This window comes from Podarcis cretensis, assembly GCF_951804945.1.
Source record: "Podarcis cretensis genome assembly, chromosome: 11".
NCBI lineage: Eukaryota > Metazoa > Chordata > Lepidosauria > Squamata > Lacertidae > Podarcis > Podarcis cretensis.
Genome location: NC_137180.1, coordinates 57,490,689 through 57,515,952, shown reverse-complemented (window position 1 = coordinate 57,515,952; position 25,264 = coordinate 57,490,689). Strand labels below are relative to the sequence as shown.

Below are 25,264 nucleotides of genomic sequence, written 5' to 3'. Positions count from 1 at the left end.
CCTCCAAAAACTAGGTGTGTCTTATGGTCTGGTGCATCTTATAGAGCGAAAAATACAGTAACTGAAGATCGGGTGTGTGTGTTGATTTTTTTTCTGGGAAGGCTGTGTGCAGGGACAGAGTTTTTCCTTACGTTTCTAGAAGCACAAAAGCTGTACTTCTCTCTTATCAAGACGTTTGATGAAGAATACTCAGTTCGATCGATACCTGTCCTCTTTCGAACTTGTTCATGTTCGTTTCAGAGCTGCTGAGTTGTCTCTCCCCTGTGTCTCCGAGGTCTCCATATATCGTCAAGAACACGCTGGCATCCGTCCCAGCGCCGAAAATATCGCCGGTGAAAACGCTAATCTTGTACGTATGAACTGGGCAGAGTGGGAAGGAGAAGATCGTGTTTTAATGGAGGCTTTCAGGGCACTGACATCAGTGACTAGATGAGCAGCCTTCAACTGATCCTAGCTTGCAATCATTTATGAATGAACAAAGGAAGCTAGTTTGTAGCAGGTTAGGCCCTTGGTCCATCTAACCTTGCAATGCAATTTGGCATCCGTTTCCCACAAGGTCTCAAGGAAATCTGTTTTCCAACCCCACAACCAGACACCTTTCAATGGGAGAAGTTGAGGGTTGAACCCAGGACATTTCATGCACAAAGCAGGTGATCTACCACTGAGTTAGAAGGTGGCTAAGAAAAATACCCATTTCTCCAACTCAGTTTTAAGCTCTTTGTAAGTGTTCTGGAAAGGACGGACATGAGCCTGGTGAGTTTTTGTTGGAAAAAGCAAGGCTTGCTCAGATATAGGCACCAGGCATGTGTCAGCTGCCTTCTTTCAATGCTCTCCAAGTTCCAGCAACATTCCTGCAGAGTGCTAGAAAGAAATCTAAGACATAATGGATTTTGAAAGCATTTTATTTAGTCTAGCACTCCTTCCCTCCCTCCCTCCCTCTCTCTTTTTAAAAAAGGGCTTGCTTGAAAGAAACAAGATGAAACATAAAGGAAAATTAACTGCTCCAAAAGGGGCACTTGAGGGAAAATGGAAAATCATCAATGAAGAGGATACTATTATGAACGCTCATTATTCAATATTTGATTTGGCTTTAACGCAGCTTGTAAGCACTTGTTTACACTGTCATTCATGCTGAGACGGCAACCTTTCCCCTCCCCTTAAGACAGTCTTTTATTTATTTATAAGATCATGGGTTGAATCTAAGACTATGGGGCTGCTGCACACACAATGCAGCAACAAACACAAACTTACCATGAGTCTAAGGGCTCACGCACAGTTGCCTTATGCCCTGTGCTTTCTAGGAACAGTCTGCACTTTAAAGTGCCCCCCTTTTTTTTGCACCGACAGGTTCCCTATGAAAACCCGTTCTTTAATGCTGAATCAGAACAAATGGCAGTTCGTGTTTTCTGCAGATTGCTCTTTGCCCCGATTCAGCAGTAAAGGGTAGGTTTCCTCAGCGAAAGTGCCAGGGCAAAGGGGGAAAAGTGCTCTGAGATGGCGCTTTAAAGCACAGACCTGTCCCTAGAAACACAGCACAGTCGAATGAGGCGGTAGAATCCTGAGCTAGCATGGATTATACCACTTTGGCCAAATGGATTGCATTTTTTGAGTGCTCCCGTGAAAAAAAATCCTGCAAAGTGTACACATAGCTGCAGTAATTACATATTATTCTGGTCTACCCCACCTCCAATTCCATCTCCCTTCCCCTCCCCTTATACCTATTTTGTAGATCAGAGGTTCCCAAACTTATTTGGCCAACCGCCCACTTTTGGGGGGGGGGGAATACTCAGAACTCCCCCCCAAAAAAATCTACCTTCTTTAAGCAAAGTGTCAGGGTTGGCCAAAGAGGCAGGCAAGCTGGGATCCACTTCCTGGATCTGGGTGATGCTGAAAATGGCTCCCCCAAGCCTGAGAAATCCTCTCATCTCCAGCATGACTGCTAGATCCAGGGGAGCCACTGTCGCTATCCCGCAACAGCGCCTGACCTGGTGATAAGCATCCTTACACAACAGAACAAATACCGTATTTTTCGCCCCATAGGACGCACTTTTTCCCCTCCAAAAATGAAGGGGAAATCTGGGTGCGTCCTATGGGGCGAATGCAGGCTTTCGCTGAAGCTTGGAGAGCGAGAGGGGTCGGTGCGCACCGACCCCTCTCGCTCTCCAGGCTTCAGGAAGACATCCACAGCCTGGGCAGCCCTGCAGGAGGTCCGGCAGGGATGTCTAGGCTGCGGATAGCAGCCTGCTTCCCGGAGTGTCGGGCGCCCTGAAAGCAGAGTGCCCTGCGCTTCGGGAGCACATCCACAGCCTGGGCAGCCCTGTGGGAGTTCTCCGCAAGGCTCCCCACGCTGCGGATAGCAGCCTGCCGCCCGGCGGGCGGGGCGCCCTGGAGCAGAGCGCCCCGTGCGCCGGGCAGACATTCGCAGCGTGGGGAGCCCTGCAGGAGTTCTCCGCAGGGCTCCCCACGCTGCGGATAGCAGCCTGCCGCCTGAGGCAGACATCGGCCCGCCCCACAAGCTCAGGGAGGCGCAGCGCCGTTCCTCGACCTGGTTCGGTTTCCCCGACCTGCTTTTGGGGAGGAAATAAAGGAAAAAAAATTTTCCTTTATTTCCCCCCCAAAAAAACTAGATGCGTCCTATGGGATGGAGCGTCCTATGGGACGAAAAATACGGTAGTTTTTTTTCTTCAATTTTTTCTTCTCTTCTCTTCTTTCTTTATGCTTCCACTGCCCACTGATTTTTATTCAATGTGCCCCAATGGCACTCAAGGCTACTACCACCACCACCCTGGATCGTTCCAACACCCCCCAGGGGGGTGATATTACCCACTTTGGGAAACATCACATTCTAGATTGTAAGTGCTTTGAGGCAAAGACCCATCCTCTTATTCTTTGCAAAATACCATGTTCACTACACATATAAATACATCCCATAGGTAAATTATACTAAATTAGCACAGCGGGGAGTGGGTTGATCTAGAGTAGGGTCTGCCAAACTCTGGTCTGGTGGGATTTGACTCACTTTCCAGTGGATCATCAATTAGTTCATCGATCTGCTTGAGCGTCCCATCTTTCAACAGTTTTTCAGTAAAGACCCTGGATGGAACCAGCTCCCTCATAATCTCGCCATCATCTTCAGAGGTGGCCAGCCACTTCTCACAAGGAAACGTTGTTTTTTCAGAACCCTAATGCGGCAGTTGAGGGGGTGGGGAATAGCAGAGCGCAACAAACGTAAGTAGTGGAACAATGTATGTAAATACCAGCTCAGCAACCCAAATATTTGAGAAATAAACTTATGTCACTGTTCAGCCCTACCCAGACATCTTCAGGACATAAGAAGAGTCCTTCTGGATCAGGCAAGTGGCCCATCTAGTCCAGCATTCTGTTCTCACAGTGGTCAACCAATTGCCCATGGAAAACCCTGAGCACAAGAGCATCTCACCCCTCTTGTTGTTGCCAGCAACTGGTATTCAAATCTATGGTCTCCTCAGATGAGGAACAAAAAGAGCAGGAACCTTCCCCACACTTCCTATGACCCCATCAGGTTTGAATTGGAGGTCCCCACACCAACTCTCTCAGACCACCACCCCTGATCTCAGCCAGGACCACAGGAGCAGAGGAAAACCATGAAGCAGCCAGGAAGTTCAGAGCCACCAATGAAGGGACCAACTAGCTGTGAACTTGGGAGGATGGGGTGCCACAGGGTTCTGTCTTGGGCCCTGTCTTGTTCAACATCTTTATCAACGACTTGGATGATGGACTCAAGGGCATCCTGATCAAATTTGCAGATGACACCAAACTGGGAGGGGTGGCTAACACCCCAGAGGACAGGATCACACTTCAAAACGACCTTGACAGATTAGAGAACTGGGCCAAAACAAACAAGATGAATGTTAACAGGGAGAAAAGTAAAGTATTGCACTTGGGCAAAAAAAAATGAGAGGCACAAATACAAGATGGGTGACACCTGGCTTGAGAGCAGTAAATGTGAAAAGGATCTAGGAGTCTTGGTTGACCGCAAACTTGACATGAGCCAACAGTATGATGCGGCAGCTAAAAAAGCCAATGCAATTCTGGGCTGCATCAATAGGAGTATTGCATCTAGATCAAGGGAAGTAATAGTGCCACTGTATTCTGCTCTGGTCAGACCTCACCTGGAGTACTGTGTCCAGTTCTGGGCATCACAGTTCAAGAAGGACACTGACAAACTGGAACGTGTCCAGAGGAGGGCAACCAAAATGGTCAAAGGCCTGGAAACGATGCCTTATGAGGAACGGCTAAGGGAGCTGGGCATGTTTAGCCTGGAGAAGAGGAGGTTCAGGGGTGATATGATAGTCATGTTCAAATATATAAAAGGATGTCACATAGAGGAGGGAGAAAGGTTGTTTTCTGCTGCTCCAGAGAAGCGGACACGGAGCAATGGATCCAAACTACAAGAAAGAAGATTCCACCTAAACATTAGGAAGAACTTCCTGACAGTAAGAGCTGTTCGACAGTGGAATTTGCTGCCAAGGAGTGTGGTGGAGTCTCCTTCTTTGGAGGTCTTTAAGCAGAGGCTTGACAACCATATGTCAGGAGTGCTCTGATGGTGTTTCCTGCTTGGCAGGGGGTTGGACTCGATGGCCCTTGTGGTCTCTTCCAACTCTATGATTCTATGAGAAGCACATAGATGCACTTGCTGAAATCTGGGCTGGGCTAAGAGCCAGGAAGGGGTGAAGCCTTCAGCTCCTATATCACCTCCCAGGCTGATGTGCTGGGTTGCTGATGCAACAGGTCTCTATCCATCCTGACCCAGAGGAACCCACTCATCAAAACAGGGATGGAGAGACTTTGTTCAGACTGAGGGCCACTTTCCATTCTGGGCAACTTTGCAGAGGCCACCTGCCAGTGGTGGGTGGGGTGAGAGGCAAAAAGTGAGTGGAGAAACTAACGTACATGTTTCCTTTGTGCAGTAGCCTGTTTTCTGGGCTCTCACATCTCTGTCCAGGCAAGCAAGGGGCACTGCCAGCTTTCAAGGACACATTCTAGGCAGGCGGAAACACTGAAGGAAGGTGTGAAGCAGTCCTAGTGAAGAACATGACTTGGGGAGCATCACATGAGGGTCAGGGGTGTGGCTAGAGAGGAGGTGTGGCCTAGAGAGAGTCCCCAAGGCCCAATAGGATGGCACTGTGTCAACAGCACTCCAAAAAGGCACCTGCAACCAGCGCCCAATGCACATTATCAATGCACATTATTGTTTGGTCTGTAGATGCCAGGGACCAATCTATGAACTTTCTGCATGCAAACTCCACCACTGAGTTACATCTGAAGGCCAAATGAGACAGGGCATAATGCAAGGTGGGGGGTTACTGTTTTTTAAAAATGCAAATGTAAGTAAACACCATTCATGGGGGAATCCCACACTGCAATGCCAGCTTCAGAGGAAGGGTTTTCCTTGGGACTGCAGCAAGGGAGGAGATGGTTAGACTTTCCCTCCCCACTTGCAGTGATCCGGATAATCATCAATATACCTTCCCCTCCTCCAGCTGATGCTGTTTGCATAACAAAACAACCTGCACCTTTTAATACAAAGAGCTTCTTTGACATTAATGTCATGCCTAGTTTGTTCTCCCCGGAAAAAGCTCTTTGCTCTCAGCTGTTGGTCAGTTCACTAGTGCCCTGTGAGCTCACGGAGAGCAGCCACAATATACAAGTAAAATGTAGCATATAAAAAAATGTAGCACATTTTGCAACAGAGGAGCCTTTCCTCACCCCCTGCGCTGTCAGAACCTCCTCACTGCTATCTGTTGGTTCTCCCTGCACAACTGAGATCCCACTGAAACGCTCCGATTTGCTTTTCCCCACCTCCCCCAATACTCAGCACAGCAGATGAAATATAATTGTGAAATTTAACTGGCACATGTTGCTGTGGCTTTAGCCCTCTGCAGCGAAGTCAGCTTGTCCTGCCCAAATGCTTTTCAATTTAATCTGACCTCATTTTCCCCCCTTGCCGCGCACAGATACGCGGAGAGGCTTCTTAGCAGTCTAATCAGGTAGCAGGGCTTTTAGCGGCTTGGCAGCCTATTGCTATCCTGTGGCAGGCCGTAATATCCTGCGGCGGATGATGGCACGATCATGCAGCACTCGGCTCTTTCCTTCCTCCTATTCCTTCTCCTTCTCCTCCTCCTCCTCCTCTCCCCCTTCCCCTCTCCACGTGCCCAAATCTAAAAGCTCAGCAAGAATATGTGTGGCTGCTCAGACGCATCATCATGGCCTGCTACTACATCCCCTCCAGGCATTCTCATTAACAAGGTTTCGTCAAGGGCTGGTTATGGCTACAGAAAAAAGGAAAAGGGAAAAAACGAGGAAGCATTGGGTACAGGAAAGCCAGTCGCTGTCTGCTGGGAGCTATCCAGAGTGCTGATTCCGCTCAACGCAAGCCAGGCAAAGGATTTTGACTGGCTATATCACATCAAAACAGAAAGATCCATTATACAGTGATACCTCGGGTTACATACGCTTCAGGTTACATACGCTTCAGGTTACAGACTCCGCTAACCCAGAAATAGTACCTCGGGTTAAGAACTTTGCTTCAGGATGAGAACAGAAATTGTACTCCGGCGGTGCAGTGGCAGCAGGAGGCCCCATTAGCTAAAGTGGTGCTTCAGGTTAAGAACAGTTTCAGGTTAAGAACGGACCTCCGGAACGAATTAAGTACTTAACCCAAGGTACCACTGTATGTAGGGTTTTGTGTCAGCGTCGCTTGTGCAGGTTCTCTGCTATTCACTTGTGTCCACCCCTAATAACCTCCCCACCCGCCACCTCTTTCTAATGTCTCAGCAAATGAAACTGATCTCTAAAAAAATTTACTTCGGGGGGGGGGGGGAGAGAGAGAGAGAGAGAGAGAGAGAGAGATTGCACATACTTTTGTAAACCAAGAAAATCTTTAATAAAACAGAAAGATCCAGCTGTTCCTCTGCATTCTCGCCTGACAACAGCCCCTCTGGTCTCTAGGCCCTATTTCCACCCAAACCACTCCTCCTGCTGCTGTCCTCAGCATCTGAGTTCTCCTGCCCCTTCGATCCCCTTCGCCGTCTTCCCAGAGCATCCTTTAGCTCCTTGCTGCTCCTCCACCCACAATCCGTTCTGCCCATTTCCATCCAGCTACTGCCTTGCCTGCTTCTCAGCTGCCCTGCCTCTCCTTTGGTCTCTCCACCAGGCGTCCTACGCCACAGGCTCATGACAGCAGGGAAAAGGGGAGCCAGGAAGGAGGCACATGAGGGAGGGAGGGAGGCAGGGATCCAATCTGCCGAGTGCAGACCAAAGCCACTTAAGAGACAGCTGCCGGTGGCTGCCTGCTTCCTCCCCAGCATGCAGGGGAAGGTTTCCTTTGTTCCTAGATGTGGCTGGATTTTGAAGAGTGTGCGCCATTAGCACAGGAGCACCAGAAGCTAACGGCGCATAATGTGCACCAGCGAGAGCTCCTTAGTTTCAGGGAGGGGAAAGCAGAGAAGCTGCTGCAGTTATCTAAGAGTCCCTAGAGGATATTGCCTGCTCTCTTCCATCCTTCAAGGCAGCTCTCTGCTTCCCTGCTTGCTGTTGTCTCGTGATATAATGATACATCAAGACATTAGGAGGCAAATCCTGCGTTCTGTGCTTGGTTTGTAACACTGATGGTTGGGGAGTGGGCTGGCTGGGAAGAAATGGCAGTGGGGGGCAGGGTTCCTTTGCACAGCAGTTTCTGCTATTTTTTTATCCATTTTTTTTTGGGTGGGGGGAGATCCAATCAGGTTTCAAGATTGTAAAGAAACCTGATTTGGAGGGCAGGCTCAGGATGAGCTGAAGGGCATTTGCAGGTGGACATTGGCAGTTGTCACTCTGCTCTAGCTTGTCAATTATCCCCTGAAAACAACCCATTTCAGTACTTACATTACTTGGCATGTGGGTACAGGTGAATGTTTTTCTGCCCACTCCCTAATAATAATAATAATAATAATAATAATATTTCCCCAGCCACTCTGGGTGGCTTCCAACAAAACACTAAAATACAATAACCTATTAAACATCAAAAGCTTCCCTAAACAGGGCTGCCTTTAGGTGTCTTCTAAAAGTTCAGTAGTTATTTTTCTCTTTGACATCTGGTGGGAGGGCGTTCCACAGGGCGGATGCCACTGCCAAGAAGGCCCTCTGCCTGCTTCCCTGTAACTTGGCTTCTTGTAGCGAAGCCATCGAGAAGCCCTCAGTGCCCTGTTCTATGCCTTCCCAGCCTAAGAGCATGCCTCTTCCATTTCCCTCAGACTCTGGGCATGTCTCCCTCATCGCTCTTCCTGCTCCACATCCAGGCAGGAGGCCGCATCTGCAGAATCAGATACAGGCCATTTAAGGATTGCAGACGGCTCTTCCAGAGGGGAGGAGCCACTGCAAGAGTAGGCCCTGCTGGCCTTCTTAAGTCTTCAGGGAACATTTTCCACACTCAGCCAGCAGGATGCACTGGGAGCTGCTCAGTTTCTGACCATCCTGAGGAAGCAAGATACCGTATTTTTTGCTCTATAAGAGGCACCAAACCACAAGATGCACCTAGTTTTTGGGAGAGGAAAACGGGGGGGGGGGGGGGGAATCTGAATCTCAGAAGCCAGAACATCAAGAGGGATCGCTGCGCAGTGAAAGCAGCGATCCCTCTTGCTGTTCTGGCTTCTGGGATAGCTGCGCAGCCTGCACTCACTCCATAAGACACACACACATTTCCCCTTACTTTTTAGAAGGGAAAAAGTGAGTCTTATAGAGCAAAAAATACGGTACGTTTTGTTTTGATGAGGTAGGCAGCATATTAACTGGAAAATTAGCACCATAAAATGTTAGAGGGGAGCGCAGGAAGGTGCCTTACAGTGAGTCAGAACCATTGGTATATTTAGCTTAATATTTTCTACACTGACTGGCAGGGGCTGTCCAGAGTTTCAGACAGGGATACTCTCCCAGCCCTACCTAGAGATAATGGAGATCGAGCCTGGAACTTTCTGCATGCAAAGCAGCTGCTCTACACTGAGCTGTTTGCTTTTTCCTTTAAGTTCAATTTTTTTAAAAAAAAATCCTCAAGAAAATTCATCACCATTTTACTGCGAATTTCTCCAAATATCCATGTTTTTGCATGCCCTTCTGCCTGATACACACACTTTTGCAAAGCGATTTCCCCTAATATAATGCACTGATATGTGCTTTCTCATGTGCATATCCATGTGTTTTTGTTCACACTGCTTTGCCAGGGAATCTCATTGCAAGATGCAAAAAATGCAAATAATAATAATAATAATTTATTATGTATACCCTGCCCATCTGGCTGAGTTTCCCCAGCCACTTTGGGCGGCTTCCAACAAAATATTAAAATACCGTAATACATCAAATATTAAAAGCTTCCCTAAACAGGGCTGCCTTCAGATGTCTTCTAAAAGTCTGGCAGTTGTTGTTCTCTTTGACATCTGATGGGAGGGCGTTCCACAGGGTGGGTGCTGCTACCAAGAAGGCCCTCTGCCTGGTTCCCTGTAACCTCACTTCTCGCAATGAGGGAACCGCCAGAAGGCCATCAGAGCTGGACCTCAGTGTCCAGGCACAACGATGGGGGTGGAGACTCTCCTTCAGATATAAATTCTGAAGGGTGGTGGTGTTCCAGTTTCTGTATTGTTTCAGAAAGTCCAAATTAGGCAGGCTCACCTTTTAATATGGGCTGAATCAAATTTCTGCTCCACCCCTACTTCCAATGAGCATTTGTTCCCGTTTGTTTGTGGGGAACTTGACAAACAGCTGGTGCACAGCCCCTTCCATTATTGCAGAAAGTCTGATTTGTGCAACCTGAATTTTTGGCTTATGCTTGAAGCCCATTTGAAAACAGCGACTGCCAGGAACTGCCCAGTCAGACAGTGACTTGCATAAGGCCGTGAGAATATAGGAAGGGCCCTGCTGGATCAGACTAGAAACCCATCTAATCCAGCATCTTGTTCTCACAGTGGCTCACCAGTTGCTCCCTGGCAACTGGTAGCCAGAGGCAGACCATCTTAGACACTGGAGGTAATACATAGATGTGTGGTTCATAGCCATCAACAGTAATCACCTTTTAAAGTCACAGTGTGTGAATAAGTAATTCCCAGAATCACAGAATTGTAGAGTTGGGATGGAGCCCAAAGATCATCTACAACCCTCTGCAATGCAGGAATTTTTTGCCCAACTTGAACTCACAACCCTGAGATTAAGAGTCTCATCCTCTACCGACTGAGCAATCCATTCGTTCTGAATCTTGCATCGTTCATCTTCCTAGGATAACCCTGAATACTACTAGATATAGATACAGTGGTGCCCAGCAAGACGAATGCCTCACAAGACGAAAAACCCGCTAGACGAAAGGGTTTTCCGTTTTGGAGGCGCTTTGCAAAACGAATTTCCCTATGGGCTTGCTTCGCAAGACGAAATGTCTTGCAAGTTTTTCCGACTCCCCCCCCTTTCCCCCCTTTTTCTAAGCCGCTAAGCCACTTATCTGCTTATCCGCTAAGCTGATAAGCCACTAAAAGCTGCTAAAAGCCGCTAAGCCGCTAATAGCGCTAATCCACTAAGCCGTCAATGGGCTTGCTTCGCAAGACGAAAAAACCGCTAGACAAAGAGACTCGTGGAATGGATTCTTTTCGTCTTGCGAGGCACCACTGTAGATAGATAGATAGATGATAGATAGATAGATAGATAGATAGATAGATAGATAGATAGATAGATAGATATAGATAGATAGATAGATAGATAGATAGATAGATATAGATAGATAGATAGATAGATAGATAGATAGATAGATAGATATATGATAGATAGATAGATAGATAGATAGATAGATAGATAGATAGATAGATAGATGATAGATAGATAGATAGATAGATAGAGATAGATAGATAGATAGATGATAGATAGATAGATAGATAGATATAGATGATAGATGATAGATAGATAGATGATAGATAGATAGAGAGAGAGAGAGAGAGAGAGAGAGAGAGAGAGATAGACAGACAGATAATTTATTACGGTCAGAGACCAGCTTATAAAACACACTTGGGGGTACAATCCCAGAAGGAAAACAAACATTTAAAACAATGTACAACAATAAATTTAAAATTTATAAATGCAATAAGCATATAGACACTTAAAACTTTAAGATAAGCTACCACAGACAGATGACCCAGAGTCACCCATGGAACTGAGTTTGGGGATTTTCTTAATGAACTTGTTTGAGTCGGTGGATGGTCTGCGCCTACAGATCTGTACAAAGAATCTGGCGACCATCCGGGTCATCTTCTGATCTTTGCCTAACAGGAAAAGGTTGAATTTTTGCTTTTCTGGGAGGTCAGCGAGCCTCAACAGTAGGGGATCAATGGTCTCACTACGTGCCTCTTGATAAAAGGGACATCTAAAGAACAAGTGCTCTGGGATTCCTATATCCCCCAATAAACAGGAGCAAAGTCTCTGAGCATATGGGACTTTTTAAAAGAATCTTTCCAGGACCGGCGAGGGCAGAGCCGAGCTTCTGGCGAGTGTAAAAGCCCTTCTTGCATTTTTGGATACGAGAAAGAAGAGATATGCTGCAGGTGCTGCTATATATCTCTCGATTTCTCCAATTTTATAGTCAGGGCACCTTGAGCAGTCCTGTTGTCTCTCAGTGTCTATGATTCTTTGCCTGACCATAGCTTTTGCCTGGCCAAACCCCAGACTTAGAAGGGCTTGAGGGGCAAAACCCAGTTTCTGAAGGGTGTTCAGGACTTCTGTCTGCCAGCCTGACTGGAACTGGTTGCAGAGGATCAGTGGGGCTATTCCTCAGGGGAGCAGATTCAATGTCAGCCATTTGTAGATTGATGTTAGGCACTGAATACTACTATTAATAGAAAGGGAGACAAACATTTCCCTATCTACTTTCTCTACACCATACACCTTTTTGTATCCCTTGCTTGCCTTTGCTCCAATCCCATTTTGGGTGCCTTTTTGCCCCATTCTAATTCTACAAATATCCTTTTTGAGATGCAAAAGCCAAAATTCTACCCAGTATTCCACGATTTCTGTACTGGCAAGTTGTTGTTTTCCTACTGATCTATAACGTGGAATTCACTTTTCCCCGCTACAGCTGCCGCACACTGGGACAATATCTTCATCGAGCTGTTCACCAGATCCCACCAAAGATCTTTTCCCTGGTCAGCCATACAAACACAAGAGGAGCCTGAAGATCAGGCCTGCGTCCTGTTCTCACAGTGGCTGAGCCTGTGAAAAGCCTGCAAGCAGGTTTCAAGCACAAGAGGAACTCTTCCCACCTGTGGTTCCTGGTAACACCAGTTCAGATCTCATTAGTTTATAAGTGAACTTAGGATTTTTGCCACCTTCTTGGCCAAAAGGAGGTAAGGACTTGCTGCCTGCGTTTTGCAACAGCTTTGGGGTCAGCCCTCTGCTCCACGAAGCAGAAAAGTTCTTTTGGAATGTGTGCATGCAGCAAAATGCTCAGCTTTCTGCTCACCTTTCCGTTGGGTAAAAGCCTTCGTATCTGCACTTTATCAAGATGCCAACCAGGATTAATCCCTGTGCCGTCATGCCCAATGCGGATCTTTTCAAGAATGTCCCCAATGTCCTCCAACTGGAGAAATCAAGGCAGACATTTCAGGATCAACCAAAGTTTAGCAACCTCACTTTCCAACACCCAATCCTATTTGTTCCTTTAGCTTGTATCTTGTTTTTTCTTAATGGGATAAGAAGATGACAAATATTCTGGCAGCACAGCATCTCAAACTGCAACCATCTCAGAAAGGTGTGCTAGGTCCTAACACATTCCAGTTAGCAGAGGACTTGGCTGTAGACAGAAGCGCAAGAACTTGGCAAAAAAAAAAAAAGGGTGTATATTAATGGCTGGAGCTGAAGAATCCAAGAGAGAATAATGGCCAATTTAGACTTTGCCCAGGGCATTCCGGGCCGTACTACAGCTAGGGTGGGGAATATGTTGTTGGACTACAACTCCCATCATTCTTAACCATTTGCCATGTTGGCTGAGGTTGATAGGAGTTGGAAGAATGGCAGGTCAAGATGGTGGAGTATGTAGAGATGGCCAAGTTGATGGGGGAAATCCGGTATCAGCGTGACGAACTGTTTCAAAAGGACTAGAACAAATTTATATTCTACATGAAAGAAAATTGTAAACATCTGAAAACGTTTGTAGGTTTGGACTGAAGTGTTTTGTAATGTAAATATAAGGAACTGGTTTACCAACAATAAGGTGAAATATTAAAGAAAGATAGAAGGTAAAAAAAGTGATTTTAGAAATGCTAAGAATTTAGTAAGATGTATGGAAGTCAGAAAGAGGGAGGGAAGGAGGTCGATGCTCTGTTAGAGCAATGTATTGGGATATGGAATTCTGTAACAAAATGTGAATATGTTAAAAATGGAAAACTTAATAAAAATCATTATTGGGGGGGGGGGGAGAGATTGATAGGAGCTGAAGTCAGACATCTGAAGGGCTATAGGTTCTTCATCCCTGCTGTAGAATTTAATGTCTAATAACTCAGGCAAAATGCCAAGCTAAAAACTGACCCCATCTTTCCAGCACATCTCCTTCTACAGGGGAGAAAGGGTGAGGGGGACTGAGTTCTAATCCTGCTGGAGACTGAGCAGAGCAGACCTTCTCCATCTCCATCTCTTGCCTTTTCTTGAAGGTGGGATGTTTAAGGTGTTTGTGCCCTGCTTTGCCCTAGAGCAGGCATCCCCAAACTCAGCCCTCCAGCTGTTTTGGGACTACAACTCCCATCATCCCTAGCTAACAAGACCAGTGGTCAGGGATGATGGGAATTGTAGTCCCAAAACATCTGGAGGGCCAAGTTTGGGGATGCCTGCACTAGAGCTTCCAATTTCTGGTTTCTAATAATAAAATAATATTTTTTAAAAAAATTATATCCTGCCCATCTTGCTGGGTTTCCCTAGCCACTCTGGGCAACTTACAACACAACAAAGCATCAAACATTACAAAACAAAATATCCTTTACGAGCAACAAACACATCAATAAATCAATAGTAACAACAACAATAACAATAGCAAATGCTTGAAACTGGGGTAGATCCACGAGCTTGCAAAATTATCCATTTCAGGTGACAGGGTTTGCACCAACATTCTCCAGACCAACCTAGTGCTATCCATCTCTTGTTTTGAATAAAAATGATTAAAATCTCTATTTATCTGAAAAACATTTAACATTAGAAGGAGAGCAATTATTCTCTCCCCACCCTTCTGCTCATGCCAAATAAATTGCTTTCCTTTGTAAGGAAATGCCACGTGTGCTTTTAAAGACAGGCATGGAAGAAGCCAACGAAAAACAACAACAACAAAATGGTATATTTATTCAAGCACTTTCCACGTTGCCATCAAATCACCTCCTCAAAGTGTGGCTGATAACAGTTTCTTAAATGCTTTCAGGATGCTATCTGCAGAATACAAAGCAGATCCGGCAGTAAAACTACGACTTCTTTTTTCTTTTCTTTTTTAAAAAAGGCATTTCACAGCCCTTGAATGATCAGGAATCCCGGAATTGTTTTCAAGGTCTATTGAACTTATTACAGATTCTCAGAAGTAGTTGACAGCATGCAACATTTTGCTCCTACTCCCCTCTCCCCACTCACTAGCTGTCTTCTGCCAGTATAAAACATCAACCTCAAAACATGTAAAAATAAGATTTAGCAACAGTTTTGCGTTAGTCCAAAGGAATTCTAAAGTGCTTAGGGCCATGCGAGGATCAAACATGAAAGAATTAATGGCAGAACTATTTGATCCCTCAGTAAAAACAAAACAAAACAAAAACAAAATCTGGATAAAAGAGCAGTTGGCCTAGATGTCTATTTTATTTCATCTTTAGGTTTCGAATGCCACAAAGGTTTCATGGACTACAAGCAATTCAGGGGATGTGGTGTTTTTGTTACTGGAATCAATTCTGCAATACTTTTCCATGTTTGTACCCTTCTCCTCCACATTCATGGATAGATAATTCATCTCCTTGCCATGGAAAGAGTGTAGAGCCGTTACACTTCTCTCCTCCCCTCCAAAAAAAAAAAAAAAATCCAAATTACCTGGGGGGGAAATTAGGTTTTATCCAACGAGGCTCTCCTGTTAGTGCAAGGACGTTTCTGCTTGTGCAACAAGACTTTCTCAACCTCTCCTGCATGCTCCCTGCCACCAAATCACCGGTTGTGGGGGGGAAAACCCATAACTGATTTGATAGTGTGGGGAGGATATTCAATAGCACAGGTGGAAGTCCTTGTGATAATGTGATGACTTCGTTGGATACAACCCATGAATACTCTAAATTATTAAGTAAATGTATGTAAATATAATTCACAGGATAATTCTGAGAGCAAAGGATGAGTCATCAGATCTTGAAATTTGGACTGCGGGAAGGCGAACAGCTATGGCATCTCTTAGGTTACCTCAACAATGAACTGATTCACGGTGTTCCTCTCAAAGAACATCCTTCGCTCCCTCTTGTTTTGGCACAAGGATTTCTGGCGAGTGCAAACCCCATCAGCTCCATACAGGACAATGAAGACGTCTGCATCAGTCCCAGCTCCAAAAATATCACTTGTGTAAACAGTGACCTCGTAGGGAACAACTGTGCCAGGCGAGGAAGAAGATAAACAGTGGGCAAAATGAGTTGTTGTTGTTAAATGTATGACTCACTCTTCACCAGCATTTTCCAGAATTAAAAACTCCTTTTTTTAAATGTTTAATGCATTTTATTGTAATATTTAATTTATTATTTTATCTATAATTTTACTTGTACACCGCTAGGAAAGCCTTTTTACTGTGGTTTATAAATTTTTCAGATAAATGAATTTCTGCATATCAAAATGTACTTCATCTTTCTGCTGATGTCCGTTTTTGAACCTCTCTCTCCTAACAGTGTACAGTGGTACCTCGGGTTAAGTACTTAATTCGTTCTGGAGGTCCATTCTTAACCTGAAACTGTTCTTAACCTGAAGCACCACTTTAGCTAATGGGGCGTCCTGCTGCCACCGCACCGCCGGAGCACGATTTCTGTTCTCATCCTGAAGCAAAGTTCTTAACCTGAAGCACTATTTCTGGGTTAGCGGAGTCTGTAACCTGGAGCGTATGTAACCTGAGGTACCACTGTAGTCTTCTGCATGTCTTTTTTTATGAAATCATTTTTTATTTGATTTCACAGATATAAAATTATAACAATCCAAATGCTTATCCATATATAGAGATTACTCTGAATCTCAAGACTCCCCTCCCCAGGAGTCCTATTGTCAACATTTGCAACTGCATATTATTCTACAATCTGTATTTTATATCAATCCATATTGTCTGTAATATTTGTTACAAGGGAGATTAAAATCCTGCCAATGTTTTCATCTGCTTGCAATGGTCTCTTAAATAAATTACAAATTTTCCTCATTCTTTTTAAAAGTTTTTGTCGTTTCGGTTCCTGAGCTTTTGCGTCAGCTTTGCCATTTCTGCATAGTCCATCAGCTTAGCTTGCCATTCCTCCCTGGTAGGGCAGAATTAGAAACTCCTAAAACATATGACATTCCCAATAATAGGATGAGTCCTGAAAACACACCTCTTATATCTCAAAGGCCAGAGTGAAGAGGTACATCGTGAAGAAGCCAGACACACCTCTGCAGGGACATAATTCCACAACCTAGGGGATTCCACACAATTTTAAAAAACGCTCATTTAAAAACACACCAAATATTCTAGCAAGCAACACTACTCACATGGGACATATGTCCTGGTTTGTAGGGTTGCAGGGAAGAGAACTCTTTCGATGGCTCCATCATCTTCTGATTTATCCAGCCAACGGCCACAAGGGAACACAAGACACAGCCCCAGGCATGGGGCATCCACTTCTACCCATTCCAAGAACCAACCTTGAGCTTTACCTGCAGAGAAACAGGAGGCAGTCTTCTAGGTGTGGTCTGATCACACAGTACTATGACCACCCCTGGTCTGTACATTATGCTTCTGTTGATGCAGCCTAGAACGGCATTAGTGTTTTTTTGCTGTTGCATCACACAGTTGTGTGTCATGTTTTCTTTAAAAAGTTTTTTATTAACAATTTCAACATAACAATTATCAAAACAAATCATCTTCATTATTTCCCCACTTTCCCCCCTCCCCCCTCCCCCCAAGACTTCCCTCGGCTCCTCTCTCTGATTTCTCAACTCATGTTATTCTCTCCATACTGTAAAATTGTATATTTCCTTTTATTATCTGTCTACTATATTAACCCTCAATAAATTTGTGTGTGTTTATTCAAAACCTGCCAAGGAGTCTAATTCGTTTTGTTGTCTTTTTAAATAATTTGGTAAAAGTTCCCATTCTTCTTGTTCGGGAGTGTAGCTATCCTATAAGCCAGGACAGCAAGAGGGATCGCTACACAGTGATCCCGCTTGCTGTCCTGGCCTCTGCCTTAGCCTCGCACAGCCTCTTCAGGGCAGGGGGAGCCTTCATCCCGCTGCCCTGAAGAGACTTGGCGCGGTTATCCCAGAAGCCAGAACAGCCACATGGTATCCCAGAAGCCAGATCCCTTTTGCTGTTCTGGCTTCTGGGATTCAAATGCCCCCCCCCCCTGTTTTCCTCCCCCCCAAACTAGGTTCATCTTATCGTCTAGTGCGTCCTATAGAGCGAAAAATACGGTAAATAGCTTGTATATAATAGTAACAGAAATGCTTGTGCAACCAGTCAAGCAATAAAGAAGCTCTTGACTGAATTTGAGTATGACTCCTGTTCTTGTCCTCTGCCTCCGGGGAAAACTCTGCTACAAACAGTAAAAACTGGTTTTACCAAGGTCCCACTACACTAGCAGAGAAGTGCAGTTGAAGTGTGTGGGTGGTAACCTGTAAAATATGCAAATTAGGAAAGGTAATGATGTGAGGAGAATCAGAACTTACAGGGTTAAACAGTTCTGTGTGACGTCTCACATTCTGAGGCGTGGTTATGTTCACATACGGGAATCTTTGTGTGTGAGTTACTTTCGTTTTTGGCTGAGATTCCCTGCTCTCTCGCCGGGACTGATTTATGATGTTTTTCTACTCATTAAAGACTGTTAGAGATTAGCAAGAAGCCTGCGTACAGTCTGATTTATTATCCACACACAAGGCAACACTTTCTGCCGCTGCGGATCTCTGCTAAGAGCTGCGAAGAGAGCTCAGTTTTTCCTAACGGCACAGGTGTCCATTGGCACAGGAGAAGTGTGCCGGGCGCCATCTTATCTCAGCAGGTTATGGAAACCAGCCAAGTTTTGGAAGCTGTTGCCACGTCGTGCCTGTGTGTGGGGGAGAAGCCAGCTGGAGCTCCTGCCTAACGTTTAAGGCAGTGAAGCTTGCTGGGGAAGATCTCTTCTTCAGGACTGGGTGCCAAGAGGAGCTGCTGGTTACGTGAGTAGGCTTAGCCCCGGGGGAGAAGATGGCAGATGGCCAGGAGTCATTATCTGTCCCTTTTGCAAAGCTAAATGGGAGCAACTGGCAAGAGTGGTCTAGGAAGCTGAAGGCCTGGCTGGTAGCCAAGGGTCTGTGGGAGGCGGCCCAATGGCCCCCACAGCAAGCTCCAGCCGGAGCTGCAGCAGCGGTTGTTGCAGCTGCCCATGCCTCACAGAGGAAAGACCAGGAAGCCCTGGGAGCTATCGTGCTCAGTTTGGAGGGCTCACAGCTACCTTTGGTGGAGGGTCTTGACAGTGCCCAGGCTGTTTGGCAGGAGCTGGAGAGGGTTTGCCGAGAAACCACAGCGGAAGCCAAATGCCACATCCCCAGATGCAGTACAGCCTCGAGGAGAGCTGCTGGCAGGGTTGGGGGGGCAGAGAAGACCAAAGGCAAGTTTACAAAGTTTTCCACTGGTTGTTTGTGTGACGAGGAAGAACGCCGTCTCAGAGAGGGCCGAGCTGGCTCAGGGTGCCCTGCCGGTGGCAGAAGGGGGGCCAAGCCAGAAGGCACAGTTCAGGCTTTTTCCACTCATCATTGTTTTGTCTGTGGGTCTGTTGAACACCGGCATCGGTCCTGTCCGAGGAGAGCCAGAGAGGCCGGGCAGGATGTCTCCAAGGTCGCTTCCCATGGCAGCCAGCCAAGTCCTCGTGGCAGCCAGCCAGGTTTCCATGGCAGCCAGTCTAGGAGGGGAGGCCAGCGTGGGAATGCAAAGGGAGGACGTTGTCTTTTATCTGTATCTGCTCTGTGTTGTCTTTTATCTGTATCTGCTCTTGTAAAGGAGGGTTATAAGGTTTGCTTTGAAAATGATGACTGTTCTATTTCCAGGGGTGGGAAACAACTGGTCAATGTTGCATGTCAGAACAACCTCTTTGTTCTGGAGACACCTCTGGAGGGTAAGAGGGACGCTGAGACTTCACAGGCGCAGTGTGCTAACGTTCCCACACATGATTCGTGTGCTCACTTGTGGCACAGGAGAATGTCGCATAGCTGTTGGAAATATATCCAGAAGTTGCCAGAATGCACTGAGGGTTGTAAGATGAAAGCATGTGATAAATTCTTGGATTGTAGGGCATGCAAAAGAGCAAAGATAAAAAGGTGCAGTTATCCCAGATCGGAGAGGGTAACCACAAGGCCTTTTGAGCTAGTGCATAGAGACCCGCTGACAGATGATTTTTCGAGGAACGGCTGGATCTTCTCGCTGAAACAGAAAAGCGAGGCGGTGCAACTGATCAAAGACTGGGTTGCAGTGGTGGAACTACAGTTTTCCACCAAGGTGCAGAGCTTTCAGAGTGACCGAGGTGGAGAGTTCACCGGGTCTGCTCTGCAGAGTTTCTTCCGCCAGAAGGGGATAAGTCATAGGTTGACGGTTGCTTTTTCTCCTCAGGAGAATGGCGTAGCAGAGCGCAGGAACAGAACGCTAGCAGAGGCAGCTGACGCTCTACTGTTTGACGCTGGTTTGCCTCAGCGCTTTTGGGCCGAAGCTTGGAAAGCTGCCAGCTTCACGTTGAACAGGTCCTATAGCTCTGTTGTAGGGGACACGCCCTATTTTCTGCTGCACGGCAAGAAGCCCAAGGTGCATTTCTTCCGTGTGTTTGGTTGCGAAGCTTGGGTGCTTGTGCCAAAGGCTCAACGCAAGAAAGGTGACCCGAGGTCCCGGAAAATGATCTTTTGTGGGTACGAGCCTGGGACAAAAGGGTGGAGGTTTGCCTATCCAGAAGGCGATCAGTCCAGGATTCTAGTCAGCAGAAGTGCTGAGTTCTGTGAGCAGAGTGGTTGGTCAAGGATCCATGCGAATCCTGACGTTCTCTCAGAGTGTCTGTCTGATTCTGCTGAGGAGGGAGAGTTAGAAGCTGAACCTGCTGATGAGAACCAGGACTCTGACCAGGGTCAAGAACAGGGAAGGGCATCTCCACAGGTTGTTAAAAGAGAGCCCAAAAGTGAGCCTCCGTCTCCTGTTAGTCAAGTGCAGAAGGCCAGAAGACGCAGTAACTCAGACGTTCCACACGCACTACAAAGGGGGTACCACCTGAGAGGTTTGAGGTCACCAGCGTGTGGGTTGGTTTAGCGCAGTGCGAACCACAGTGTCCATCGGCACACGGGAAGTGTGCCAGGTGCCATCTTATCTCAGCAGATGAACCATCAAATTTATGGCTGGAGGAAGCCCCCATGATCATATAAGCCCATCCTAGAAGTTATCTCAGGGTCAAGTTGACCTGTTTCACCAATTAATTGAGTGATAATTCTCTAGAGCTTGTTTGAGTAATTTTGTACCTTCAAGCCAACATACCTGTGTTATCGTGTCCAATCTTAATTTTTTTTAGGTCTCCGAGGTCCACACATTCCACCGTGAACACATCAATCTTTCCTCGCTCGAATTTGTTCTTGTTCGTCTTAGAAGCCTTCAGGCCAATCGTCCCTGTTTTGTTTTAATTCATAGAGGGAGGTGGAAAAGATTATTATTATTATTTATTGAATTTATATACCGCCCTAAACCCAGAAAAGATCAAAATAAAAACAACAACACAATAACACTCCTCCTCCCCCAAAAGAGCCACATTTTAAAAGGGCGTAGGATGCTGGCACCAGCGGTTGATGTATCTGGGCATATGCCAAAGCAGTAGCCACTGGGCATCCTTGTTGAGTCATTGGACTTCTACTCAATATTCCAATGTATAGTTAGCAGAGTAAAAACTTAAACACATTGCAGGACTCCCAAAAAATAGACCAGAGGCCATTGTTTTTCATCCAGCAGAGCTTTACTGCTACTGAAGGCAAATGAGCATAATGGTCACACCTAGTTGGTGACAACCCTTTGTCCTTAGGGATTTGGAAGAGAAATACAACAGGAACCCTGTTCCAAATTAACCTTCTTCTCTCCCTCAGGGTCATCTGCCATTAACTGCCCAGTGGGGAAGATCCTGATAACTTGTTATATGCTTTATTGTTTATTTAGTTTATTTTTATCTTGTGAACCACACTGAGATCTTCGGATGATGGGTGGTATATAAATTTTACAAATATAGTAATAATAATAATAATAATAATAATAATAATAATAATAATAATAAGTGTTTGTGTGTATGTTTAGATGTATTTGGATGTTACTTGTAAATTTTCTTGGAAGGATTTGTATCCTGAAAGGCAGGATATAATTTGGATGAATAAATGGTTTGGAGGTAAAATCATTCCTTGTCCCATTATTTTTACGTAACAAAATTTTATGCACCACTTGATCAGAAGGAAAATTACAAAAATATAAAATCAAACATTAAAATTATTGATTAAAAGAACAGTTAGAACAGCAGAGACAGATGGATGCCAACAAAAGAACAGGTATTTTAAAACACGCAAAAGATAATCAAAACTGACAGTAGCTAAAAAGGAAATAAATGGTATGTCAATATTCTACACATCTGGACACACTGGCCTAAACAAAAAGGTTTTAAGGAGATGCCGAAAAAGAGTACAGCGAAGACACCTGCCTGATGTCAACACCTGCACCTGATATCTCACCTGCCCCTATTCTGACCAATCGTAGGACTCGAGGTCTTGAGAGAGTACTTGATGCAATCATACTACTGCTAGCAAATGCAGTCACTGCAATTAGTAGGTCACTCCCTTTGACTGGGGTCGAAAGATTTTCGCAATTATTTTAAAAAAGCAACAACAACCATCCACAGAAATGATGAGAAGAATCATGCTTTAAAATGAAACCTGTGAAAGTGGAATTTGACTGATCTGTCCATCCCTAATTCAGTCAGATCTGGTGCATTTCAGAACATGAACTGCACTTAATACTGTGTAATGGAACTGCCCAAAGGAACCTCAAGAGGCTCCAGGTGAAGGCACAAAGAAGGCCTGGACACACACAACAGCTCAAAAGTTGATACAGTGGTAAAGGTAAAGGGACCCCTGACCATTAGCTCCAGTCGTGGCCGACTCTGGGGTTGCGGCGCTCATCCCGCTTTATTGGCCGAGGGAGCCGGCGTACAGCTTCTGGGTCATGTGGCCAGCATGACTAAGCCGCTTCTGGTGAACCAGAGCAGCGCACGGAAACGCTGTTTACCTTCCCGCTGGAGCAGTACCTATCTATCTACTTGCACTTTGACGTGCTTTCGAACTGCTAGGTGGGCAGGAGCAGGGACCGAGCAACAGGAACTTACCCCGTCGCGGGGATTTGAACCGCCGACCTTCTGATCGGCAAGTCCTAGGCTCTGTTGTTTAACCCACAGTGCCACCCGCATCCCTTCTACAGTGGTACCTCGGGTTAAGAACTTAATTCATTCCAGAGATCCGTTCTTAACCTGAAACTGTTCTTAACCTGAGGTACCACTTTAGCTAATGGGGACTCCCACTGCCGCCACGCCACCACCATGCTATTTCTGTTCTCATCCTGAAGCAAAGTTCTTAACCTGAGGTACTATTTCTGGGTTAGCGGAGTCTGTAACCTGAAGCATCTGTAACCTGAAACGTCTGTAACCCGAGGTACCACTGTAGTTCATCTATCCATGGCAAGGAAAGAAACTCCAATCTGATTTGGCTGCCCCAGTGAGAAAACAATTTTGCCATGAGACGATGAAAAAGCATTTGCTAGAAGAGTAGCTAAACCTTCCATGCCAATTCTCTTGAGCCCTGGCAGTTAATTATATGAGTGGCAAAGCCACATCCGACCACGGGAGGATGTGGTGTTGCGAGGCATCACACCCCCATCACACGCGTGGAGGCTGGCCCCCAGCCCCACACGATCTGGGAAATCCTTGGTTGCGTCATCCCCGGGCCAGCCAATGGGCTGGCCCAGAGGGTGTGGCTTGCCTCATTTAAGGCAAGCGCAGCCAGGAATCTCCCTCTTTGGTGGCTCAGCTATGTTTGTTTCCTACCCGCCCGCCCTTCAAGGTTCCTCTTTTGACCTTGGTATGCACCTCGGTTGGTCGCCATTAAGGGGCCTGGTAGGATTTTTTTCCACTTGGCAAATTGGCATGGGCCATTTGGTTTTTCGCCTACCTCGTAGCAAATCGTGACAACTTTCTCGGTTTTGGCGGTTAGGCATTGGCGGTTAGGCATTGGTATGGGTATTGTTTGTAGATGTATGGGGGGGAGCGCCATCACCTCCCCCAGATATTGAAGGGTAGTCTGGTAAAGGATTCTGGGGGGCGTGGCCCCGTCCAAAGCCTATGGAGGCCAGGGCCCAAGGCACGCCCCCGAGCAGTGACCCCAGGGGAGTTCCTAGTTGATGTGCATCAGCAGGGCTCCCCTGCTGGTGTTAACCCTTCCTGGTCTTCAAGCAAGCAGGCTGAAGCCGGATAGTCGATAGGACCAATGCCTAAGCCAATACCACTCATCACCTGTAACCAGTAAAGTTGTGGCCTAATTTTAGCCCATTAACCTAAATTACTGTGTCCTGTGTCTTTATTTCTACTGGTGGGAGGTGGAATCTTGCCACGCAACCAGCACCCCACCATCTCGCCCTGGGGCTGGGCTTTTTGCTCCCACCTGTATCATCTTTGGTGCCATAAAGGACGATGAAGACATTGGCGTCCGTCCCACCACGTTTCTTGTCCCCAGTTTTCACAGTCACAGTAAACGTCGTGGATTGAGCTGTCGAGAAGAAAAATCTCCATTGGCAAGGGCTGACTTCCGAGCTATGGTGAATTTCATGCCCTCTCTTATCCCTTCACACACACAGGACTATTCTATGGAGTGAGTTAGCCACTGAATAGAAGTGATCCAAGACCCGCAGTAGAGTCATACATTCCCCTCTGTGCAACCTGTTGGAGGCCACATGCCAATAGTGGGCACAGCAAGGGGCAAAAGTGAGCTAAACAACACATGTTTACATTTGTAATTAAAAAAAAAAAATATTCATAGGCTGCCCATCTGACTGGGTTGCCTCAGTCACTCAGGGAGGCTTCCGACAAAATATTAAAAACACAAGAAAACATCAACCATTAAAGATTTGCCTTCAGATGTCTTCATTTGTCCAGTCAGCTAGTTTTTAAGCCCACACAATTCTGTCATCTATCCAAGGAAGGAAGAGGTGTTCAAGCAGAGTTCAAGGACTCATTCCAGCCAAGCAAAAACACTCGAGGGGGGTGCAAAGCCTCTCCTCATTTCTGGTCCTCATTTCTCCTCATCCTCAGCCTTTGGGATGCAGAAGCAATTGTAAAGAGCTGGTGGCAAACCTTTCTGTTCCAGGCCGAGTGTTGCAAGAGACCCAGAATCGTCGGTATCCTTCAGCACAAAGGCTTCATCCACTGGGACCAGCTCTCTGGCAACCTGACCGTCATCTTCTTCCACTGCCAGCCACCTCTGGCATGGGAAATAATAACTGCAAGAACAGCACAGTTTAGCAACCTCCCCTTGGCCACCTCCAAACTGAAATCCTACTCTAAAGGCCTAGGCAATATGTGTTAGAATTCCTGCTCCGTGATTGCAGTCATGGGATTGTTGTCTTTCATATGACGGTGTATGTTTTGACTCCACAGAGTGGGAAGTGACGGAGACAGGATGTTTGTGTTACTGTGTTCCGTGAAGTAGGACTATTGTCCTTTGTTCTTTTTCTCTTTGCTGTCTGATGCTAGAGAGAGAGGGGGAGCCATGTTGCAGTGCTCCGTGTGTGTTTATATGTAAATAAAGTAGATTAGCCAAAATGCTGAGTTACAGAGGTCTGTCACGCAAGATATGCAAACTCTGCAGATCCCTAAGTGTGCCAATGTCTGTTGGCATCGGTCGCTGTGATGTTCGGGCTGAAGAAAGCTTAAGAAGCTCCCAAACGATTGACCAGGAGGGAGGGAACAGGCCAGTT

The 25,264-nt window shown here is 46.1% G+C and overlaps 1 protein-coding gene across 5 annotated transcripts in view; it reads right to left on the bottom strand.

The window, feature by feature from the left end:
• LOXHD1 (lipoxygenase homology PLAT domains 1) overlaps positions 1-25,264 on the bottom strand; it is a 200,075-nt gene that overhangs the window by 68,145 nt on the left and 106,666 nt on the right. For 3 of the 5 annotated variants that reach the window (XR_013843347.1, XM_079994659.1, XM_079994660.1), the window contains 8 exons: positions 24,642-24,787; positions 23,953-24,057; positions 20,750-20,878; positions 16,759-16,923; positions 15,448-15,629; positions 12,503-12,619; positions 3,020-3,182; positions 206-360 (listed from right to left, as the gene is read on the bottom strand). Coding sequence is in view for 4 of the 5 variants with exons in the window: in XM_079994659.1 (XP_079850785.1) it covers positions 206-360; positions 3,020-3,182; positions 12,503-12,619; positions 15,448-15,629; positions 16,759-16,923; positions 20,750-20,878; positions 23,953-24,057; positions 24,642-24,787 (1,162 nt within the window). In the remaining variant the exon portion in view is untranslated. The remainder of the gene's footprint in view (positions 1-205; positions 361-3,019; positions 3,183-12,502; positions 12,620-15,447; positions 15,630-16,758; positions 16,924-20,749; positions 20,879-23,952; positions 24,058-24,641; positions 24,788-25,264) is intronic. The other 2 variants (XM_079994661.1, XM_079994662.1) reach the window with 2 other exon arrangements.